Consider the following 17,489-nt stretch of genomic DNA (forward strand, 5'->3'; position numbering starts at 1 on the left):
GTATTTTCTCTTACAGGAGTAGGGGTGGGTTGTTTGGGAGAACACATTTCTAGAAAGGAAACAAAATTGGGGGTAGTAGAGCTAAGAGGCAATTATTCCAGTTTCCCCCAAATTGTCTTTGCAAGTAAGTATAAGGATCTAATCTTTCCTCTAGTCTCTCTGCTCCAGGACTACAACTCCCAGGAGGCTGTGCTCTGACAGCTCTCCGATTTAAATAGGATTCTGGGTTGGTGCTTAGAGTCAAGCTGTTGCTGAGCGCCTAGTCGTGAGAGGAGCAAGAAGCAGCCAAAGCAGCCAAGAGTTGGAGCCAGATCCTGAGCCCAAGCCAGATCCTGAGCCCGAGCCAGAGTTGTGGTTGAAGCTGGAGCAGCAGCAACTAAAGACATCAAAAAGATGCTGGTTATCTTGGGACTTCTCACCTCCTTCTTTTCGCTCTTGTATGTGACAGCTCCATCCATCAGGTTTGTCTTAATTCAACAAATTATAACACTAGCTTACAAAACCCTGCACTGTAAGGAGAGGAAAAAAAAGATACAGGGAAGGAGGCTGAGGGAGAGAAAGTTAGAGCAGAAAAGGCAGGAAATAAAGAGGTTATGGATACCATGGTGGAAAATGAGAAGGGAGGATTTGGACTGTGGAGGTGGGGCCGATTTGAGGTCTGGTGCTAGAGGAAGGCTGTGGGGATGACTCTGTAGGCAGCTCAAGAGTCATCTTAGGTGGAGTCTTGGCTCTTTCACTCGATTCCTTGAGTTTCTCAGAAGCTCACCCTTTCTTCTCTTGTCCCTGATCAAGGTGGACCAGCTAGGTTGTGTTTATGGCAGGGGACATTACCGCGGGACTCATTTTTAAGTACCAGGCACCCTGGGAAGGAAATCAACTCTTCCCTTTGATAACTACTCTCAATAAAAGTTTTGGGATGACTCTGTAGCCTGAGACTTCTGGACGTGTTAAAGAAATGTGTACATTGAACAGAGAATTTTTAACTTCCTGATGATAAAGAAGGTTAAATGGACATATTAGGGAAGAAGTGTCATTTTAGGTCCTAGCATAGAGACCTGGGTTCAAATTCCCGTTCTGCCACCACAAGAAGTGGCTTAAAGGGGCTGGAGTTGTAGCTCAGTGGTAGAGCACTTGCCCTGTGCATGTGAGACACTGTGTTGATTCCTAGCACCACATATAAATAAGCAAATAAAATAAAGGACCATCAACAACTAAATATATATATATATATATATATATTTTTTTTTTTTTTTAAAGAAGTGGCTTTAACTTCTTTGGGCCATAGTTTTCTCCACTGTCATGTAGAGATAATACTGGAGTGGCTGAGAGGATTAAGATAAATTATGTATGGAAAGCCCCTAGTCTGGTACCTGATAGTAGTCAAATGATGCTTAGGAATTGTTAGCTGTGCTCTTCTCTGGTCAGGGTTGGGGTGTCTGTCTGTCTGTCTGTCTGTGTCTCTCTCTCTCTCTCTCTCTCTCTCTCTCTCTCTCTCTCTCTCTCTCTCACTTGAAAAGTCAACAAAGAAAGTTTTCTTTCTATGTGACAAGGGCCAGAATGAAATCTGTAATATGATGGCAGAAAGGCCCTGAGGATTCCCCACTCTCTAGAACAGGAGAGACAGCCGTGTGCTGCCCTCTGGGATGTTGTTGTTCATCAGCTAATCACAGAGATGCTTAATGGAGACCTAGGGCTCAGGATCATCCATTCCACTAATGCTCATCACTCATGTCTTTTGAATGTGGGTCACAGGAGGAAGCTGACCCTGGGAACCTGCAGAGATAAGTGTTAGTTGTCTTTGTTATCTGACAAGGAAAGTCCTCATTGGCTCTGTCTCTGGAGCACTTATTCTCTTTGCCCAGGTGATCATTCATAGCCTCTGGGCCCACGACCTTCCAACTTGCGCTTATGAACTGGACACTACCTTGCCCAGTAGGAAAAACATCTTATGTAGAATATCTTTTTCTGGCCTCCTGACTCCAAAGTAAAAGATATCCTTCTTAGAAGCTGGATGGCTCTATTTTATGCATCTCGGTGTGGGTTGGGAAAGATGGCGTGTGATGCTTTTGTTTCCCTTGCTGGCAGGAGGTTTTTTGCTGGTGGAGTATGTAAAACGAACATGCAGCTTCCGGGAAAGGTAGTGGTGATCACAGGTGCCAACACAGGCATCGGCAAGGAGACGGCCCGAGAGCTGGCTCGCAGAGGTGAGTCCTTTCTTTTCTGCCTCTGCACAGCTCTGCCTCCCGCCACTGAGGACTCTGCCCTTCCTCCTGGGCTTGGAAGCTCCCATGGGAATTTAAGAAACCTGGGATTCAAGTCCTACATGACACTAACTTACTCTGGCTTTCAACACCTCCCTTCCTCCCTGTTCCTTCCCTATTATATAAAGTAAGGAAAACAATGATGTTCAGGTAGAATACTTGTCAAGTCAGTTATTCTAATAGGATATGCTAAGCAGCATTAAATACAGGATTGTAAAACCAGCGTTCCCAGCCTCAGGCTAAGCCAACAGCAAGAAGACTGAGCAGAGCTCCCAGGAGCATCTGGAAGTAGAAATGTGATCCCTCCACTGTTTTAGGAGTGGCTGGAGAATGCTCTGTCCAAGCTCACTCATTATTCCTCTTTTTCAGCCTAGGATCTGAACACATTGCCCTTTTTGTCTTGGCCCCAGGAGCACGAGTTTACATTGCCTGCCGAGATGTACTGAAAGGGGAATCTGCTGCCAGTGATATCCGGGCAGATACAAAGAACTCCCAGGTGCTGGTGCGGAAACTGGACCTATCTGACACCAAATCCATCCGAGCCTTTGCTGAGGGCTTTCTGGCAGGTGAGGCCCCAGATGGTGGGGAAGAAATCAGGAAACTGAGTGGGAATGACTGTTCTACCCTGGCCCATCTATGGCCCTTGCATCAGAACTATCATGATCCCACTGGGCAGGTTCTACTACAGGAACCAGCAGGACAGGGAATTGGCAAGAGGATGGTGGGTGGACAAGCTGGGCAGGATCCTTATCAACTCTTTGCTCTGCAGTAGGAGTGTTGGAGGTGTCCGCTCCAGTCTGGGCTTGTTCCTTGGCATCAAGGTGTGGCCCTGATGCCACTTTCTTCTTTCATCCAGAAAATCAGCCTTCTGTGGCCACAGGCACTAGATGAGTTTGTACCACTGCTAAAATTCTTCTGGGTCTTGGAAAATGACCAGCTTCTACCAAGAACTATAGAATCCATGAGGGACAGGGACCAGGTCTGCTTTTCTTTACCAGTGGATTCTTAGGACCCAACAGAGTGGGCTTGGCCCAGAGTCAGTAGTTAGTACATACTTGCTGAATAAATGAATGAACAGTGTCCAAGAAGATATAAGCAACTAAAACTAGAAACTCAATGATAATGGTTACTGAATACCACTGAAATAGGTCCAAGTGAGGGATAGTTATTGACTTCTAGGCAAAACCTTGCCTTACAAGAAAGGAGCAGAATGAGTGATAACTGTAATGCCAGATTGTTGGGACCCCAATAGACCTCCAGGAGCCAAATCCTATGCAATCACACAAGAGTCTTTATTGCAAGCTCGAGCCTGGACTCAACAACCGTTCCCGATGCAGCCGTCCCAGGGAGTGAGTCCCAGCTCTTTGTCCAGTGAGATTTTACAGGTTTGGGGGGATACTCTATGCATCACAACATCACACAGCAAATCATTCCATACTGCGGGAAAGTCAAACAACAACTCTTAACATTGATTAGCACATTCACTGGTGGGAACAACTTGGGTAGAGGTGATTGGTTAGTACAAGAGGGGGATTCCTTTGAACTGATTGGTTTAGGCCACGAGGGGTGTATATGCTAAACGACATGTTTCCCAACATGTTATCAACCACCATAAACTACTGGGGGGTCATCTGGTATCCCAGGTATTTTCCCTGTCTCATGCTGATTGGTGGTTGCTATGGGGTTGCCATAGGTCTTCACCTAGCCTAACTGAGTCAGGGACACCTGACGCCACAGATCTCTCCTGTTATTTACAGACAAACAATTCAGCAGGATAGGTATGTGCCTAGGAGTGCTCTGTGGGTTTTTCCAAGAACAAGGGTCACACCCCCTTCCTTAGGACAGGCCTTGAGGTAGAAGCTGCTGTTATTTATTTATTTTAAAAAATGGAGTCACATTTTTTGTGACAGTTTCTCAGTGACCTTGCTGCAACAACAGTGTTTCTGGACAAAGACAAGGGACAAATACTCAGGGCTGTGACAGGTAGCTATTGGTCTCCTCGCTAACACAGGCTCTCCTTGGTTGTGCTTGGCAGAAGAAAAACAACTCCATATTCTGATCAATAATGCAGGAGTGATGTTGTGTCCATATTCCAAGACAGCAGATGGCTTTGAAACTCACCTGGGGGTCAACCATTTGGGTAAGTACACTTACATGACTCTAAAATAAAGCATATCCCCCTTGTTCTCTATAGGAAGATGGTCCTATATCAGTGCTGAGAATCTCCAGTGATCCCCTTAGATTTCATTGTTCCAATAGATTGGACACATTGTTGTATTTTTTGTCCCTCTCCTAACCAGTATATAAAAAAAGCAAGGCCTTCCTATCCATACCATTAAGAAGCCCCACATCTCAGCTGAGAATTGTGTGGCACAGTCTTGTAATCCCAGCTGCTGGGGAGACTGAGGCAAGAGGATCACAAGTTCAAGACTAATCTGGGCAACTTAGTCCTTGTCTCAAAATAAAAAATAAAAAAAGGTTGGAGGTATAGTTCAATGGTAGAATGCTTATCTAGCATGTGCAAGGCTCTGGGTTCAGTCCCCAGTACAGAAAAAAGGAAAAAAGAAAGAAACCCCAAAACTTAGGAGAGAACATCATTCTTGTATGGGATAATGACAGTGCAAGGTTTGCCAGGCAGGGCTGGCCTGAGGTTTGTAGGAATCTGGGTGTGACTGGAGGAATCAAATCCATATGAGATGCAAGTAAGTCAAGAGTTGGTCCATGGGGGCAGGCAAACATCAAAAACTTGAGGTGTAAGACATATATATGGGGGTTCAGAGTTCAAGGTGATGGTTTTAGAGAGTAGTGCATGGAACTTGTTCTGTGATCCCAGGCAAATGTCCTTTTCTTTGACTATTCTATCCTTCCTCGTACATGAGTATACCTGGGTCCACAGTTAAGCAATCATGATCATAGAGCACGAGGGCTTTTTTACTGACCCAGGCAAAGACAGATGTACAAATAAAGATTAATATTGCCTTACCATAGTCCAGCTCTGGCCCTTGCTTTGAGGAATCCGCTAACTTGGAACAAATGACCATTAGCACTGAGTTATTCATGGCATCAGAATTTGTTTACACCCAGAAGACAGTGAGCTAATGCTGAAGTCCTGTCATCAGCTCCCACACCCTGAGCCTAGGCTGCTGTCAATCTCTTGATGGCTCTCTCTGCAGGCCACTTTCTTCTCACCCATCTGCTCCTTGAGCGGCTGAAGGAGTCTGCTCCTGCACGGGTGGTGAACCTGTCATCAGTGGTCCACCATATTGGCAAGATTCGCTTCCATGACCTACAAGGCGAGAAGCGCTACTGCAGTGGGTTTGCCTACTGTCACAGCAAGCTGGCCAATGTGCTTTTTACTCGAGAGTTGGCCAAAAGGCTCCAAGGTAAGTTTGGAGAAAGGGCCAGGTTTAAAATGACAAAAACAGTGTCGCCTGTCCAGACAGAGGTTCACAGGAACTTCTGAATTTATTTATTTATTTTAAATATTTATTTTTTAGATATAGGTGGACACAATATATTTTATTTCTATGTTGTACTGGGATCGAACCCAGTGCCTTACGCATGGTAGGTGAGTGCTCCACCTCTGAGCCATAACCCCAGCCCCAGAACTTCTGAATTTAGGCTGTAAAACATGTACATTTCAGTAGTAGCTCTGTGTGTTGAGGAGAATGAGGCTATAAACTGCAAACCGAATAGTCTTTGTCTCCAGAGAGCTTAATATTGAATAGGATTTAGGAACTTTATACAAGTTACATATATGTAAAATTTTATCTTGTATCTATTATCTCATTTGATTTTCACAGCTACCTTTTGTAACAGGCAGAATGGGTATTATTCCTATTTCATAGGTCAGAACTGAGTTCTAAGAAAATGGCTGACTCAAGATTACATGGAAAAACAAAGAGTCAGAAATGGAATGTGGGTGCTCTGCTTTAAATCAAGGTGCTTCCTCCTTTGTGCCATTTGTTGGAGTCACCTGGGGAGCTAAGCTACAGGGCTGCCACTACCTGGAGTCAGGCAGGAAGGGCTGGAGTTCAGGCCCTGGGGTCTGAGTTCTTGTTCTACCTCATACTAGCCCTGTGTGTATGTGGACTGTCCAGTTAACCTCCCTGACTGTGTCTCCTCAACTGTAGAATAGGTGAGTCTGGCTCTTAATACTTAATAACTCTGTGCTCCCTGGGAGTTTTGCTCGAGTTATTGGCTCTGACATCTGAGAATCTGGGGGACCGTTTACTATAGTGAATAAACCAGGGTTTGAGAACAACAGTGTTTACTATCAGACCCTCAAGGGCAGAAGAACAGGGTAATCCTAAAAATAAATAATAATTAGAACAGCAATTGGGAGTTTATTGTGCCATACTCTGTGTTAACTAATTTAATCCTCAACATTACTATGAGGTGGGTGCTGTTATTCCCCCTCCTCTTACAAATGAAGAATCAGGTATAGATAATAAATTTGCCCAAGTGAGTTTCCTAGTTGAGCCAGAATACCATCCAGAAAGTCCAGGTCTGGAGCCCCTGATCTTTTCTCTATCTCTGGGATCAGGGTAGAGAAAAGGTATGACCTTGAGAAATTTATTTCCTCTCTCTGTGACTCAGTTTCCTCAGCTATAAAATGTAAATGGGCATCTTAATATTACCTACTTCACAAACCTCTTTAAGAATTAAATGAGACAATGAAGTTAAAGCGTGTTTTATAATAAGTATTGAAAACAGTGGTTGCACAGGGGTGTCTGGGGAGCAGGTTAACTTTCCATAATCTTCATCAACACCCTCAATCTATATAAAATATGCTTGCTGGGCAAATGCACCTCAAAACTAGGCCCTGCTCCTCTACCTTCCAATCAGATCACTACTCCTGAGCCCCTCCTATAGAAATGGTAAAGAAACAACTGTTAATAATTCATATTTCTACTTACTACATGTTTTTTTATTAGTAGTAATTTAGCCCTGGTATAAAGGTGACATTGAAATAGAAGGACATTGAACCAGGCACAGAAGGCTGAGAAAGCTATAAATCATTCTGGAAGAGATCAATTCATTATTGGGTACACTCTGCCTGGCTGGCTGGCAGTGGTGAATTCTGGACCTTGGGGTTGGGTTTCCTGAGTTCTTTCTTCCTATTTATATGTTTCGCTGCAGAGATGAGCTGCTTTCCTGAGCTCAGAGCATGTGCCTAGCCTCACTGTGCCGTCTTTTCTTTAGGCACAGGAGTCACCACCTATGCAGTTCACCCAGGCATCGTCAGCTCGGAGCTGGTTCGGCACTCATTCCTGCTGTGTCTGTTCTGGAGGCTCTTTTCCCCATTCGTCAAGACCACAAGGGAAGGGGCCCAGACCAGTCTGCACTGTGCCCTGGCTGAGGGCCTGGAGCCCCTGAGTGGCAAGTATTTCAGGTGTGTGGCGGCAGTGTGGGCTCCCTCCTCCATCCTCCTCTACCTGTGTATGTGTACAGGACTCCCTGGGCTTTGCACCGAGTCCCCTCATTTGTGTCTGATGATGGAAGACAGGTTTGGGTTGGATCTGCAAACAATTCCATTTTCTTTTCCAAGGAAACTTATGTTAGAAATAACTGCTTTTATAGCTCTATTTTATACCTAGGTGCCACTTTTCCATGTAAACTTTGTAGCTGTCTGAAAGCTGTTAAAGACTGTCCCTGGTGTTTATGATATGCGAAGAATACTGTTAGCAGGCTCTCTGGATTCTTTTTCTCCTCTTATAAGGTTTTAGCTGATTTGATTCATAAATTCTTTGATACCACTTAGCACCAACTTGTTGGGAGAAGATCATCTCTTTCTCCAGTGTCAACTCTGTCCCAGTCCTGTCGAGATTGGTATTATCTGTTAGAATATAAAAATAGAAATTTCAGTACTGTATCTTATCACAAGTTCAATGTGCAACCTGAGTTTGAGAATAAAGGAAAAACCAGGATTAAATCTCCATCCCATTCCATGACTTAAGTCCTCTCTGCTGACCCACTTTGTTGAAGGCTGGGCATTTAAGTGGAACACTGTAAATAAACTCAGTGTCCAATAACAGGGAAATGGATAAATGCTAATAACTAATGTTGCTTGAGCTCTTTATGTGTTTGTCACTCTTCTAAGTGTTTGTGTGTATTAGTTCATACAGTCATCAAACTCTGAGAGGTAGGTAATATTATCCCCACTTTACAAATGAAACTGAAGCACAGGATAATGAAGGAATTGCTCAAGTTCATAGAGCTCGTAGATGGTAGAACTGGGGTTTATACCCAGGCAGTCTGACTCTAGTGTGGTGCTATTTAGTGCTATTGCTACTAGCCACGTGTGGCCATTGAACACTTGAAATATGGCTAGTCCAAATGGAGATGTTCTGAAGACATTTTGAAGACATAGTATGGAAATTTTGAAGACATAGTATGAAAAAAGAAATGAAAATGTGACATTCATAATTTTTATATTGGTTATATACTGTAATGATTTGGGCATAATGGGTTAACTAAGATATATTACTAAAACCAATTTCACCCATTTCTTTTTACTTTTTGAATGTGGCTACTAGATGAAATTTTAAATTGCATGTGTGGCTCACATGGTTTGCATCATATTTCTGTTAGACAAATCTACTCCAGAGTCTCAGTGTTTAAGTCACTGCCATAAAGTTATGATAAAATATTTTGCCATAATTAAATGTAACATTTTCAAATAGTATTTAATTAATGGGCAAATGTTGGTTGTATAATGTTGTGAGAAAAAAATGACTATAATCCTAAACTACATAAGTATTTATTGTAAATACATACCCAGCCACTGGGTAGTAGTGGTTACTTCTAAGAAGTTTTGGGGAGAGTTGGATAGCATGTAAAGGAGGTGTTTAACTTTTTTATTTTAGGTTTTTCTTTATTATTTAAAAATGTTTAGAAGATCATATACTTATCTGTTATTTTTGTAATTAAATATATTTTTAACAGGAGAAAGATATCTTCCTCAAATTAAATGCAGTATGATTCCAGTTTTATATAAAAGACTGTATCTGTTTATACATGAAGAAAGTGAACAAAAGTATGAAGAAAAGCAGTTAATTAATAGACTCTTCTTCTTTTATCAGTACTACATTTTCTAAAAGCCATACAGAAATTTCATAATTAGAAAAAAATATACTATTAAAAGGATACAGCTCTGTTGGTAGAGTGCTTGCCTAGCATGCATAAGGCCCTGGGTTCAGTCCCCAGCACCACCAAAAAAAAAAAAAGAAAAGAAAAAAAAAGTCAAATGTTAGCAGGTGTGGTGAGTGGTGATCATGTCTATAATCCCAGTGACTTGGGAGACTAAGGCAGAAGGATTTCAAATACAAGGTCAGTCTGGGCAACTTAGTAAGACACTGTTTCAAAAAAAAAAAAGGGGGAAATAAAAGAGGGAGGCTGGGGAGGTAGCTCAGTGGTAGACCACTTGCCTTGCATGTGCAAAACCCTAGATTCAATCTTCCTCAAGACTGCCAAACAAACAAACAAACAACCCCTCCCGTCACACAGAGCAACAAAACAACAACAACAAAATTTAAAAACCATTCTGAGAACTATGTTTCCCCCCTCCCCATTATCCTTTGAGTCCTCTAGCCTTCTAGTATAAATATTTTCATATAACATTGCAGTTATTACAAATATAGCATAATGCCACTTCTGCTCACCATACTTTGAAATCCATGGTTATTAATTCTAATGCTACATCTTGTGATAGAATACATTAATTAAAAAGCTGATGTATCACCATATTCCAAATTTGTTTATAAAATTTAAAATATGCATTTTAATATGGTTTCTTTGAACCTAGTACATTATATATAATGTATTTAAAACATTAGAGGAAGAGATCACAAGCATTCCCAGACTGCCAATTCTCACATCTAATACTCTCCTCCCATCTCTGCCTTCCAGTGACTGTAAGAGGACTTGGGTCTCTCCAAGGGCCCGAAATAACAAAACTGCTGAGCGCCTGTGGAAGGTCAGCTGTGAGCTTCTAGGAATCCAGTGGGAGTAGCTAGCTGGTTGAAAAGCCATGGCTTTATCAGGCCAAATCCATGCCATACTTAAAGGGGACCAACAAGAAGGCCAACTTGAAAGGATTCTCCTCTTGACTGGCTGCCGCTGCTGCAAATGCTGCCTACTCTGATCCTCTTGACCTTTCTGGAAACCTTGATACACCCTCATGTGATGCTGGCTCATGGCACAAGATGTTCACACCTAGAGACCATTCTTGAAGACATGGAGAATCAGCAATCCTATGGGACAAAAGAACTGAGCAAATCCCAGGTTGGGAATGGGGGTGACGAAGAGCCTGGGAAGTTGGGTCAATTTTCTCACCAACACCAGAAACACCAGAGTGCATGCTTAAGCTGAGGCGACAGGAGCAGTAGCACTACCTATTTCCAGGGGGCTTTAGGCTCAAACTCTTAATTGACCACTTTCCTCTTTGGAATGCTAGTCACAACCCTGGAGTTCGATCAACTCAAGAAGATCATGGCTAACCTTGGCCAAATTTGATTTCTTCTTTGGAGCATCGTGGATCCTGAAGTGAAGCTGGGCCTTTCCATTTTCCACTGTGCAGATGGTTTCTTTTTATAGAGTTCCCTTTACCTCAATTTTTAGATAAAATAAAGATTCACATTCATCTTATTGCCTTTCTATTTTCTCAGGGACATGGGCCAAAGAACGGAAGCCTGCCCACCAGTTTAGTGAGCAGTATCTCACCGTACCACCCACCCACCCATCACTTTCTTGGCATATTGCATCTGGGTGCAAAATAAGATGGCACAGTTGGATATTTCCTCAAGTTTCTTCTAGAACTAACATTTTATTAGCTGAGAAGTGAAAGGAGTGGATTAAAACACAACTGCTAAACTGTGCCACAGAGTAAGACCAGAGGTAGGATGGTAGATGGTAGCTGCAGAAAAATCAAATCCCAATAACCTCTCTCCCTACATTCATAGCTCTTCTTCCTTCTGGCCTCACTCTTCTATACTGTGGACCAGGTGACCTGCTTCTTGACTGAAGTTCTGAAGATCACCAAGGAGAGGAAGAGAGATGTAAATAATCTTTCAGCCAGTTGATCCTAGAAACCATGTTTATTGGCTCTAGCTCTAAAGCCTCCAAGAGTATCTGGTGACAAAAAAAATTTTTTTCTTCAACATTAAGTAGCCTTTTATTTATTTTTTAAGATAAAGGGTTTTTTTTTTTGTTGTTGTTGTTGATGTTGTTGTTTGTTGTTTTCTTTTTCTTTTCTTTTCTTTTTTTTTTTTTTGGTATCAGAAATTGAACCCAGAGGTGCTTAACCACTGAGCAACATCCCTGGTCTTTTTAATTTATTTATTTTTAAATTTTTGAGACAGGGTCTTGCTAAGCTTCTTAGGGCTTTGCTAGGGCTTTGCACTCATGATACTCCTGCCTCAGGCTCCCGAGTTGCTGGGATTACAAGTGTGTGCCACTGTGCCTAGCTCAAGTAACCTTTAAAAAAATTATTATTAAATCTCTCTCTTTCTCTCTCTGTTTCTCTTTGTGATGCTGGGGATCAAACCCAGGATCTCACCCATGCTAGATAAGTCCCCTACCACCGAACTACACCCTCAACCCTATTAAAATTTTTAAACACAAAAATAGATCAAATAGTGTCATGAATCCCCATGCACCCATTGTCCAGCTGCAACATTATTAACATGTTGTCAATCTCATCTCATCTATTCCCCCCATGACATTTTTTAGGAGGTGAGAGTGGGATATTGTAAAATATCTTGGGGGGTATCATACCATTCACTCAAAAATACTTTAGTGGTTGTAGGCAGAAGAAACACAACTTTGATGGTCTGCAAGAAGCTGACTCTGGCTGGGCATGGTGGGGCACGCTTGTAAGCCCAGCAGCTCTAGAGGTTAAGGTAAGGTTAGGTGATCTTATTCCACAGGGAGCCCTGGAGCTAAGTTGCCTTAAATTGAGGAAAGATTTATGCCTCCACAGTGATCTGTCACCGGATGTGGGCAGCTTCCAGGGAGGGAGCATGACCTGGGTGAAACTTCTTTTTGGCGAGGGCAGGTTCAAGAGAAAGACTTAAATGAGAGTTGTTAGCTACCTATGCTTCTAGTATATGGAGGAATGAGAGCTTCTTTCTCGAAGAAGTAAAACTGAGTGGTGTGTTGCTACATGACTATTCATATCTATATCATCTATATCTATCTATGTGACAAAGTTATATAATACCTATATTACATAAAGAATTGCTACTTCTCAATAAAAGAAGACATAAAATCCAAAAGAGAACTTCTCTAAAGATATGAACAGGAACCACAGTGCATGGTGGGACACATTTATAATCCCAGCTCCTTAGAAAGATAAGGCAGGAGGATTGCAAGTTAAGGCCAGCTAGGGCAACTTAGGCCCTGCCTCAAAATAACAAATAAAAAGGATGGGGGTGCAGCTCCATGGAAGAAGGCCTCTGGTTTCAATCCCCAATACCTACAAAAATGCAAAAAAGATATAAAGAGGCAATTTACAGAAGAAATGCATATGAATCTATACTCAAATTAAGATGTTCAACCTCACTTGTGATTAGGGAAAGGCAAATTTAAACAAGATGTTTCAGTATCATCTTTGAGCACCAGCTTGTCAAAATCAGAAAGCTTGGCCAGGTGTGATGGGTGCATGCCTATAATTCTAGTGACTTGGGAGTCTGAAGCAGAAGGATCACAAGTTCCTGGCCAGCCTGAGAAACTCAGTGAGACCCTAATCAACTTAGTGAGAAAAAGGCTGGGGATGTAGCTTAGAAGTAAAGTGTCCCTGAACCCAATATCTAGTACAAAAAAACAAATCAGAAAGCTTATAAAATTTTAGAAAAATAGCTATTTTTAAACACTGCTGCTATGAGTGGAAGCAATGGTGAAGCCAATTGTACCCAGCAATTCCACTCCTTTTTATTTTGAACTTCAGGGCGGTCTTGACCCTCTCAGGCCCCTGTGGGGACAGAGGCAATGTCTAGCATGCTGTCCTCTGGTCAAGCCCTTTTATTTTCTTATGGGGGTGAAGGGAGATCATTTCTCATTTGCTTTTACCCAGAGTGTATCATTGATATCTCCAAATCTAGCTGGAACAGAAGGGCTAGTGATGTAGTTTGAAGAACGGGCCTGAATTTGTGGACATTTCTATCCCTCATTTATGGTGCCAAATGCATGCTCTGAGGAAGAGATCAAGGAGTCTCGATCAGGAAGCTGGGACGCCAAAAGTTTCATGATTTTGCATCCTGGAAGACTGCGGTGCCTGTCTACTTACAGGGCAAGGCTTACCCTGAACAAGGCCTTGGGGTGACTTCCTCTGGAGAGGACCCACTACCCAGCATCAGGCCCCCTCACCCACCCTGGAAAGGTATCTCTCTTCTAACCCTTGTCAACCTTCTGCCTACCCAGCACCCCAGGTGTGGCCTGAACTCCAACTCTGCAGTCTACTCTGCAGCTCTCAGCTTCTGTCCCAGATCCCTTTGTGAGAAAGAGAAAGCTCGCCTCTTTGTGAGAAAGCCAGGGGCTGCTACATAACCACTTTGCCAGCTTGAGAGACCACAGGATCTCTCTGTTGGAAAATAATCAATCATTCCTCTCCCACCTGCACCTGTGTTGTCTTCCTAAGAAAATAAAATAACCCTTCCTATTTCCGTCTTAAAGCTTCACAAAAACACTGCAGAATATTTTGGGGTGATTGGTTTTTGTCCAGAGCACTTACTGTTTCTGGTTTCTCTCCTTCCACTTGGTTTCTGTGTGTCCCATCTCCTTTGTCTTTCTCACTCTCCCCATCTATTGCTCACTCTCCTCATCTTCTCCTCTTGCCCATCCCTCACCTTTTGGTATTTCCTTTTCCTAGCTGTCTCTTCTTTCCCAAGTAATTCTCTCCCTTCTCTTCCAACTAATTCTGATGTGCTACTGGGACTGTAAACTGTCCAAGGAAATTATGATCACATTTCCCTTGCAAGTGACTGGTTTTGAAAAAGGCACGTGACCCACTCATGGCCAATGGGATGTGAAAGGAGTCTGGTAGCTTCTAGGAAAGGTTTCCTTGTTGATTAAAAAGTGAAGCATGATTTTTCTTGATTAGACTTGTTTGATTTTTATCACCTATTAGCTGTATTATTTTTTCTGTTTCATATATTTCTGCTCCTACTTCTATTTTTTCCTTTCTACTACCTAATTTGAAAATAATTTGATTATTAATCTAGTTTCTCTCTGATACAAGTACTTTGAGTTATAAACATTCATTTTAGTACTGTTTCAACGCAGAGATCTGATATTTTTTTTTAATTTATTTTTTAGTTTTAGGTGGACACAATATCTTTATTTTACATTTATGTGGTGCTGAGGATAGAACCCAGTGCCTCGTGCATGCTAGGTAAGCACTCTACCACTGAGCCATGACCCCAGCCCAAGAGATCTGATATTTTAAGCTTTCCTTTTTGGCAATTGTGTGCACTCAGCTTTATTTTTTAAAAAAATTTGTACTAATTATTTATACATGACAGCAGGATGCACTTTGATTCACTGTACACAAATGGAGTACAATTTTTCACTTCTCTGGTTGTACCTGATGTAGAGTCTCACCATGTGTGCAGGGTAATAATATTCATCTCATCCCACCGTCTTTCCTTCCCCAATTTCCCCTTCCTCCCCTCTCCTGGCTTTGCCCCATCCAAAGTTCCTTCATTCATCCGCCCCTCCCCCATTGTGGATCAATATCCAATTATCAGAGAAAACATTCGGCCTTTAATTTTTGGGGATTGGCTTATTTCACTTAGCATGATATTCTCCAACTCCATCCATCCACCTGCAAATGCCATAATTTATTATCTTAATGCTGAGTAGTGGAGGTAACCCAATATGGAGGCAGAGGTGTCCCAAGATGGAGGAGATTGCTTTCAGAGATGGGGCTAGACAGCCAGGTGGGATGATGGCACTGGGTGGCCTGTTGAGTGGTGCAGTGCTATGGCCTGTGGTGCTGCAGCTGGCAGCTGCCTCCAGGCCCTCTCTGTTGTCCCACGGTGGAGCTACCACATGGGAGGGCTATGGCTGTGGCTGCAGTGTCCCAAGTTGGAGGCAGTCTGGGAAAAGCCACACATTGGTAGATGGGAAGCTGCAGAGCCGTCCTCTCTGTGCCAGAGCAGAGGTCCTCTCAGCAAGGCTGGGCACCTATGTTAAGCTTTCATTAACACTTAGTTCAAAGCACTTTTTATTTACTTGTGCTTTCTTTCTAAACCTGTGAGATATTTATAAATATGTCATTTAATTTTGAAGTAGTTGACATGTGGGAGTAACGTTTTATATTTCTTAATATAAATTTCTTTTTTTTTCTTTTTAGTTTTAGATGGACACAATACCTTTATTTTATTTATTTACTTATTTTTATGTTGTGCTGAGGATCACCCAGTGCCTCACACGTGCTAGACAAGTGCTCTACTATTGAGCCACAACCTGGTCCAAGCTGATTGATTTCTAATGTAATAAATCATGCAGGAAACATAGTCTATAAGATTTCAAATTAAAAAAAAGTCATGGATATGCTTTTTAATTGATTTGTCTTGGTTACATATGTGTCAAAACATGTCAAAATAATCATAATGCATACTTCATATGTGTGCATTTTACTGTATTTCAACAACAACAATAACAAGAAAAATAAAATAAAAAAGTGAAGCATGGTATACCCAAAAGACTTAAAATCAGCATACTATAATGACACAGCCACATCAATGTTTATAGCAGCTCAATTCACAGTAGCTAAGCTATGGAACCAACCTAGGTGCCCTTCAACAGATGAATGGATAAAGAAAATGTGGTACATATATACAATGGCATATTAACCATAAAGAAGAATGAAATTATGACATTTACCTGTAAATGGATAGAACTGGAGACTATCATATTACGTGAAATAAGCCAATCCCCCAAAACAAAGGCCAAATGTTCTCTCTGTTATATGGATGCTAACTTATAATAGGTGGGGGCAGGGAAGGAGGAGAAGGGGAGATTCACAGGATTGGACCAGGGAAATGGGGGAAGGAAAGGGAATGGGAATGGGAAAGACAGTAGAATGAATTGGGCCTAAGTTTCCTATGTTCATATGTATATACAAAACCAGTGTAACTCCACATCATGTATGATCACAAAAATGGGAAGTTATACTCTCTCTATATATGTATGTATGATATGTCAAAACACATTCTACTCTCATGAATAAGTAAAAAGAACAAAAAATTTCAGCAATTTACAGAGATCCATTCTCAAAATAGAAAGGACTGGGTACCGTGTAGCTCAGTGATAACCCTCACCCTCTGTTCAATCCTAAGTACCAATGCTGTCATGGCTAAATGTGACACCTGACTCTGCCACAATCATTTTGAGGCCACCAGTGGAGCTGACCTTGTCCAAAGATTAGGCTCACATGCTGAGGACAGTGAAGCAAAAGATGGAAAGATCTTCAGTTGCTGATGGTGGAGTAGTGAGTCACTTGAACCAAGGCTGGAGCTGCCCTCTGTGAAAACTTCTTATTATGTGACATATTAAATTGTCTTTATTACATTTGTGCCCTCATACATGATGTTGAACCATATACAATTGCTAATATTCAGCTATTTTTGACCTATTTTCTTCAGCAATATTGCTGGCCAGCAGATGTCTTCCTGGTCTGCTTTCATTACTCTCAATTTCCTCATCTTCCAAGTGAAATTTTGGCACCTGTTTCATTATACTTTTATTCACCTCCAATACTTGTTATCTTTAGTTGAGGATATCAAACCATGAGGATTGCTGACCTAACATGCCAGTACAGAGAATCTTAATATTTGGTATATCTTCACAGGGGTGCATCCAGATTTTAATCAATGTGTACAATCTATATTTTTTACATATGGATGGATGATATCTATTAGCCAAAACAATCAGCTGAGAAGACCAAAGAAGAAGAACAGTTTGTTCTAATGGGAGGAGGAAGTTAACTGCTGAAAGAAAGTGTTAAATTTTAGTGGCTTACTATATTAAAATTTTATTTCTTGCTCATGTCACAGTCCAGAATACGGATGAGTTAGTTGAGAGGGTGGATTCACATGGCCATTAAAAATTCAGTGGGTCCATCATCTCTCATTTCCTCAGAGTTCTTCACTGGATGGTCTGTATCCAGCTGGTAGATGATGAGAGAACATATGGACAAGTAGTACTGAGATAAATAATAAAGTA

At 41.8% G+C, this 17,489-nt stretch overlaps 1 protein-coding gene across 5 annotated transcripts; it reads left to right on the forward strand.

Moving 5' to 3' along the window:
* The first annotated feature begins 227 nt into the window (after positions 1–227).
* Rdh12 (retinol dehydrogenase 12) lies at positions 228–10,910 on the forward strand. 5 transcript variants are annotated; one of them, XM_021724830.3, is made up of 7 exons: positions 229–461; positions 2,086–2,204; positions 2,672–2,827; positions 4,273–4,401; positions 5,435–5,644; positions 7,467–7,656; positions 10,173–10,910. In XM_021724830.3, the coding sequence occupies exons 1-7, from the start codon at positions 394–396 to the stop codon at positions 10,273–10,275; spliced, it is 975 nt and encodes a 324-aa protein (XP_021580505.1). In that variant the 5' UTR covers positions 229–393; the 3' UTR covers positions 10,276–10,910. The 5 variants fall into 5 exon arrangements, with proteins under 5 accessions (XP_077906234.1, XP_021580505.1, XP_005322877.1 ...); XM_005322820.3 differs by having other exon boundaries at positions 4,297–4,401; XM_078050108.1 differs by lacking the exon at positions 5,435–5,644 and having other exon boundaries at positions 228–461.
* Positions 10,911–17,489: the final 6,579 nt, after the last annotated feature.

This window comes from Ictidomys tridecemlineatus, chromosome 5, assembly GCF_052094955.1.
Source record: "Ictidomys tridecemlineatus isolate mIctTri1 chromosome 5, mIctTri1.hap1, whole genome shotgun sequence".
NCBI classification, from domain to species: domain Eukaryota; kingdom Metazoa; phylum Chordata; class Mammalia; order Rodentia; family Sciuridae; genus Ictidomys; species Ictidomys tridecemlineatus.

Excerpts from the sequence above, each read along its gene's own strand:
- Rdh12 (XM_021724830.3), top strand. The coding sequence starts at position 394 with ATGCTGGTTATCTTGGGACTTCTCACCTCCTTCTTTTCGCTCTTGTAT. Across the intron at positions 2,205-2,671 it reads CCGAGAGCTGGCTCGCAGAG|GAGCACGAGTTTACATTGCC; the intron begins GTGAGTCCTTTC and ends TCTTGGCCCCAG. Across the intron at positions 7,657-10,172 it reads CTGAGTGGCAAGTATTTCAG|TGACTGTAAGAGGACTTGGG; the intron begins GTGTGTGGCGGC and ends TCTGCCTTCCAG.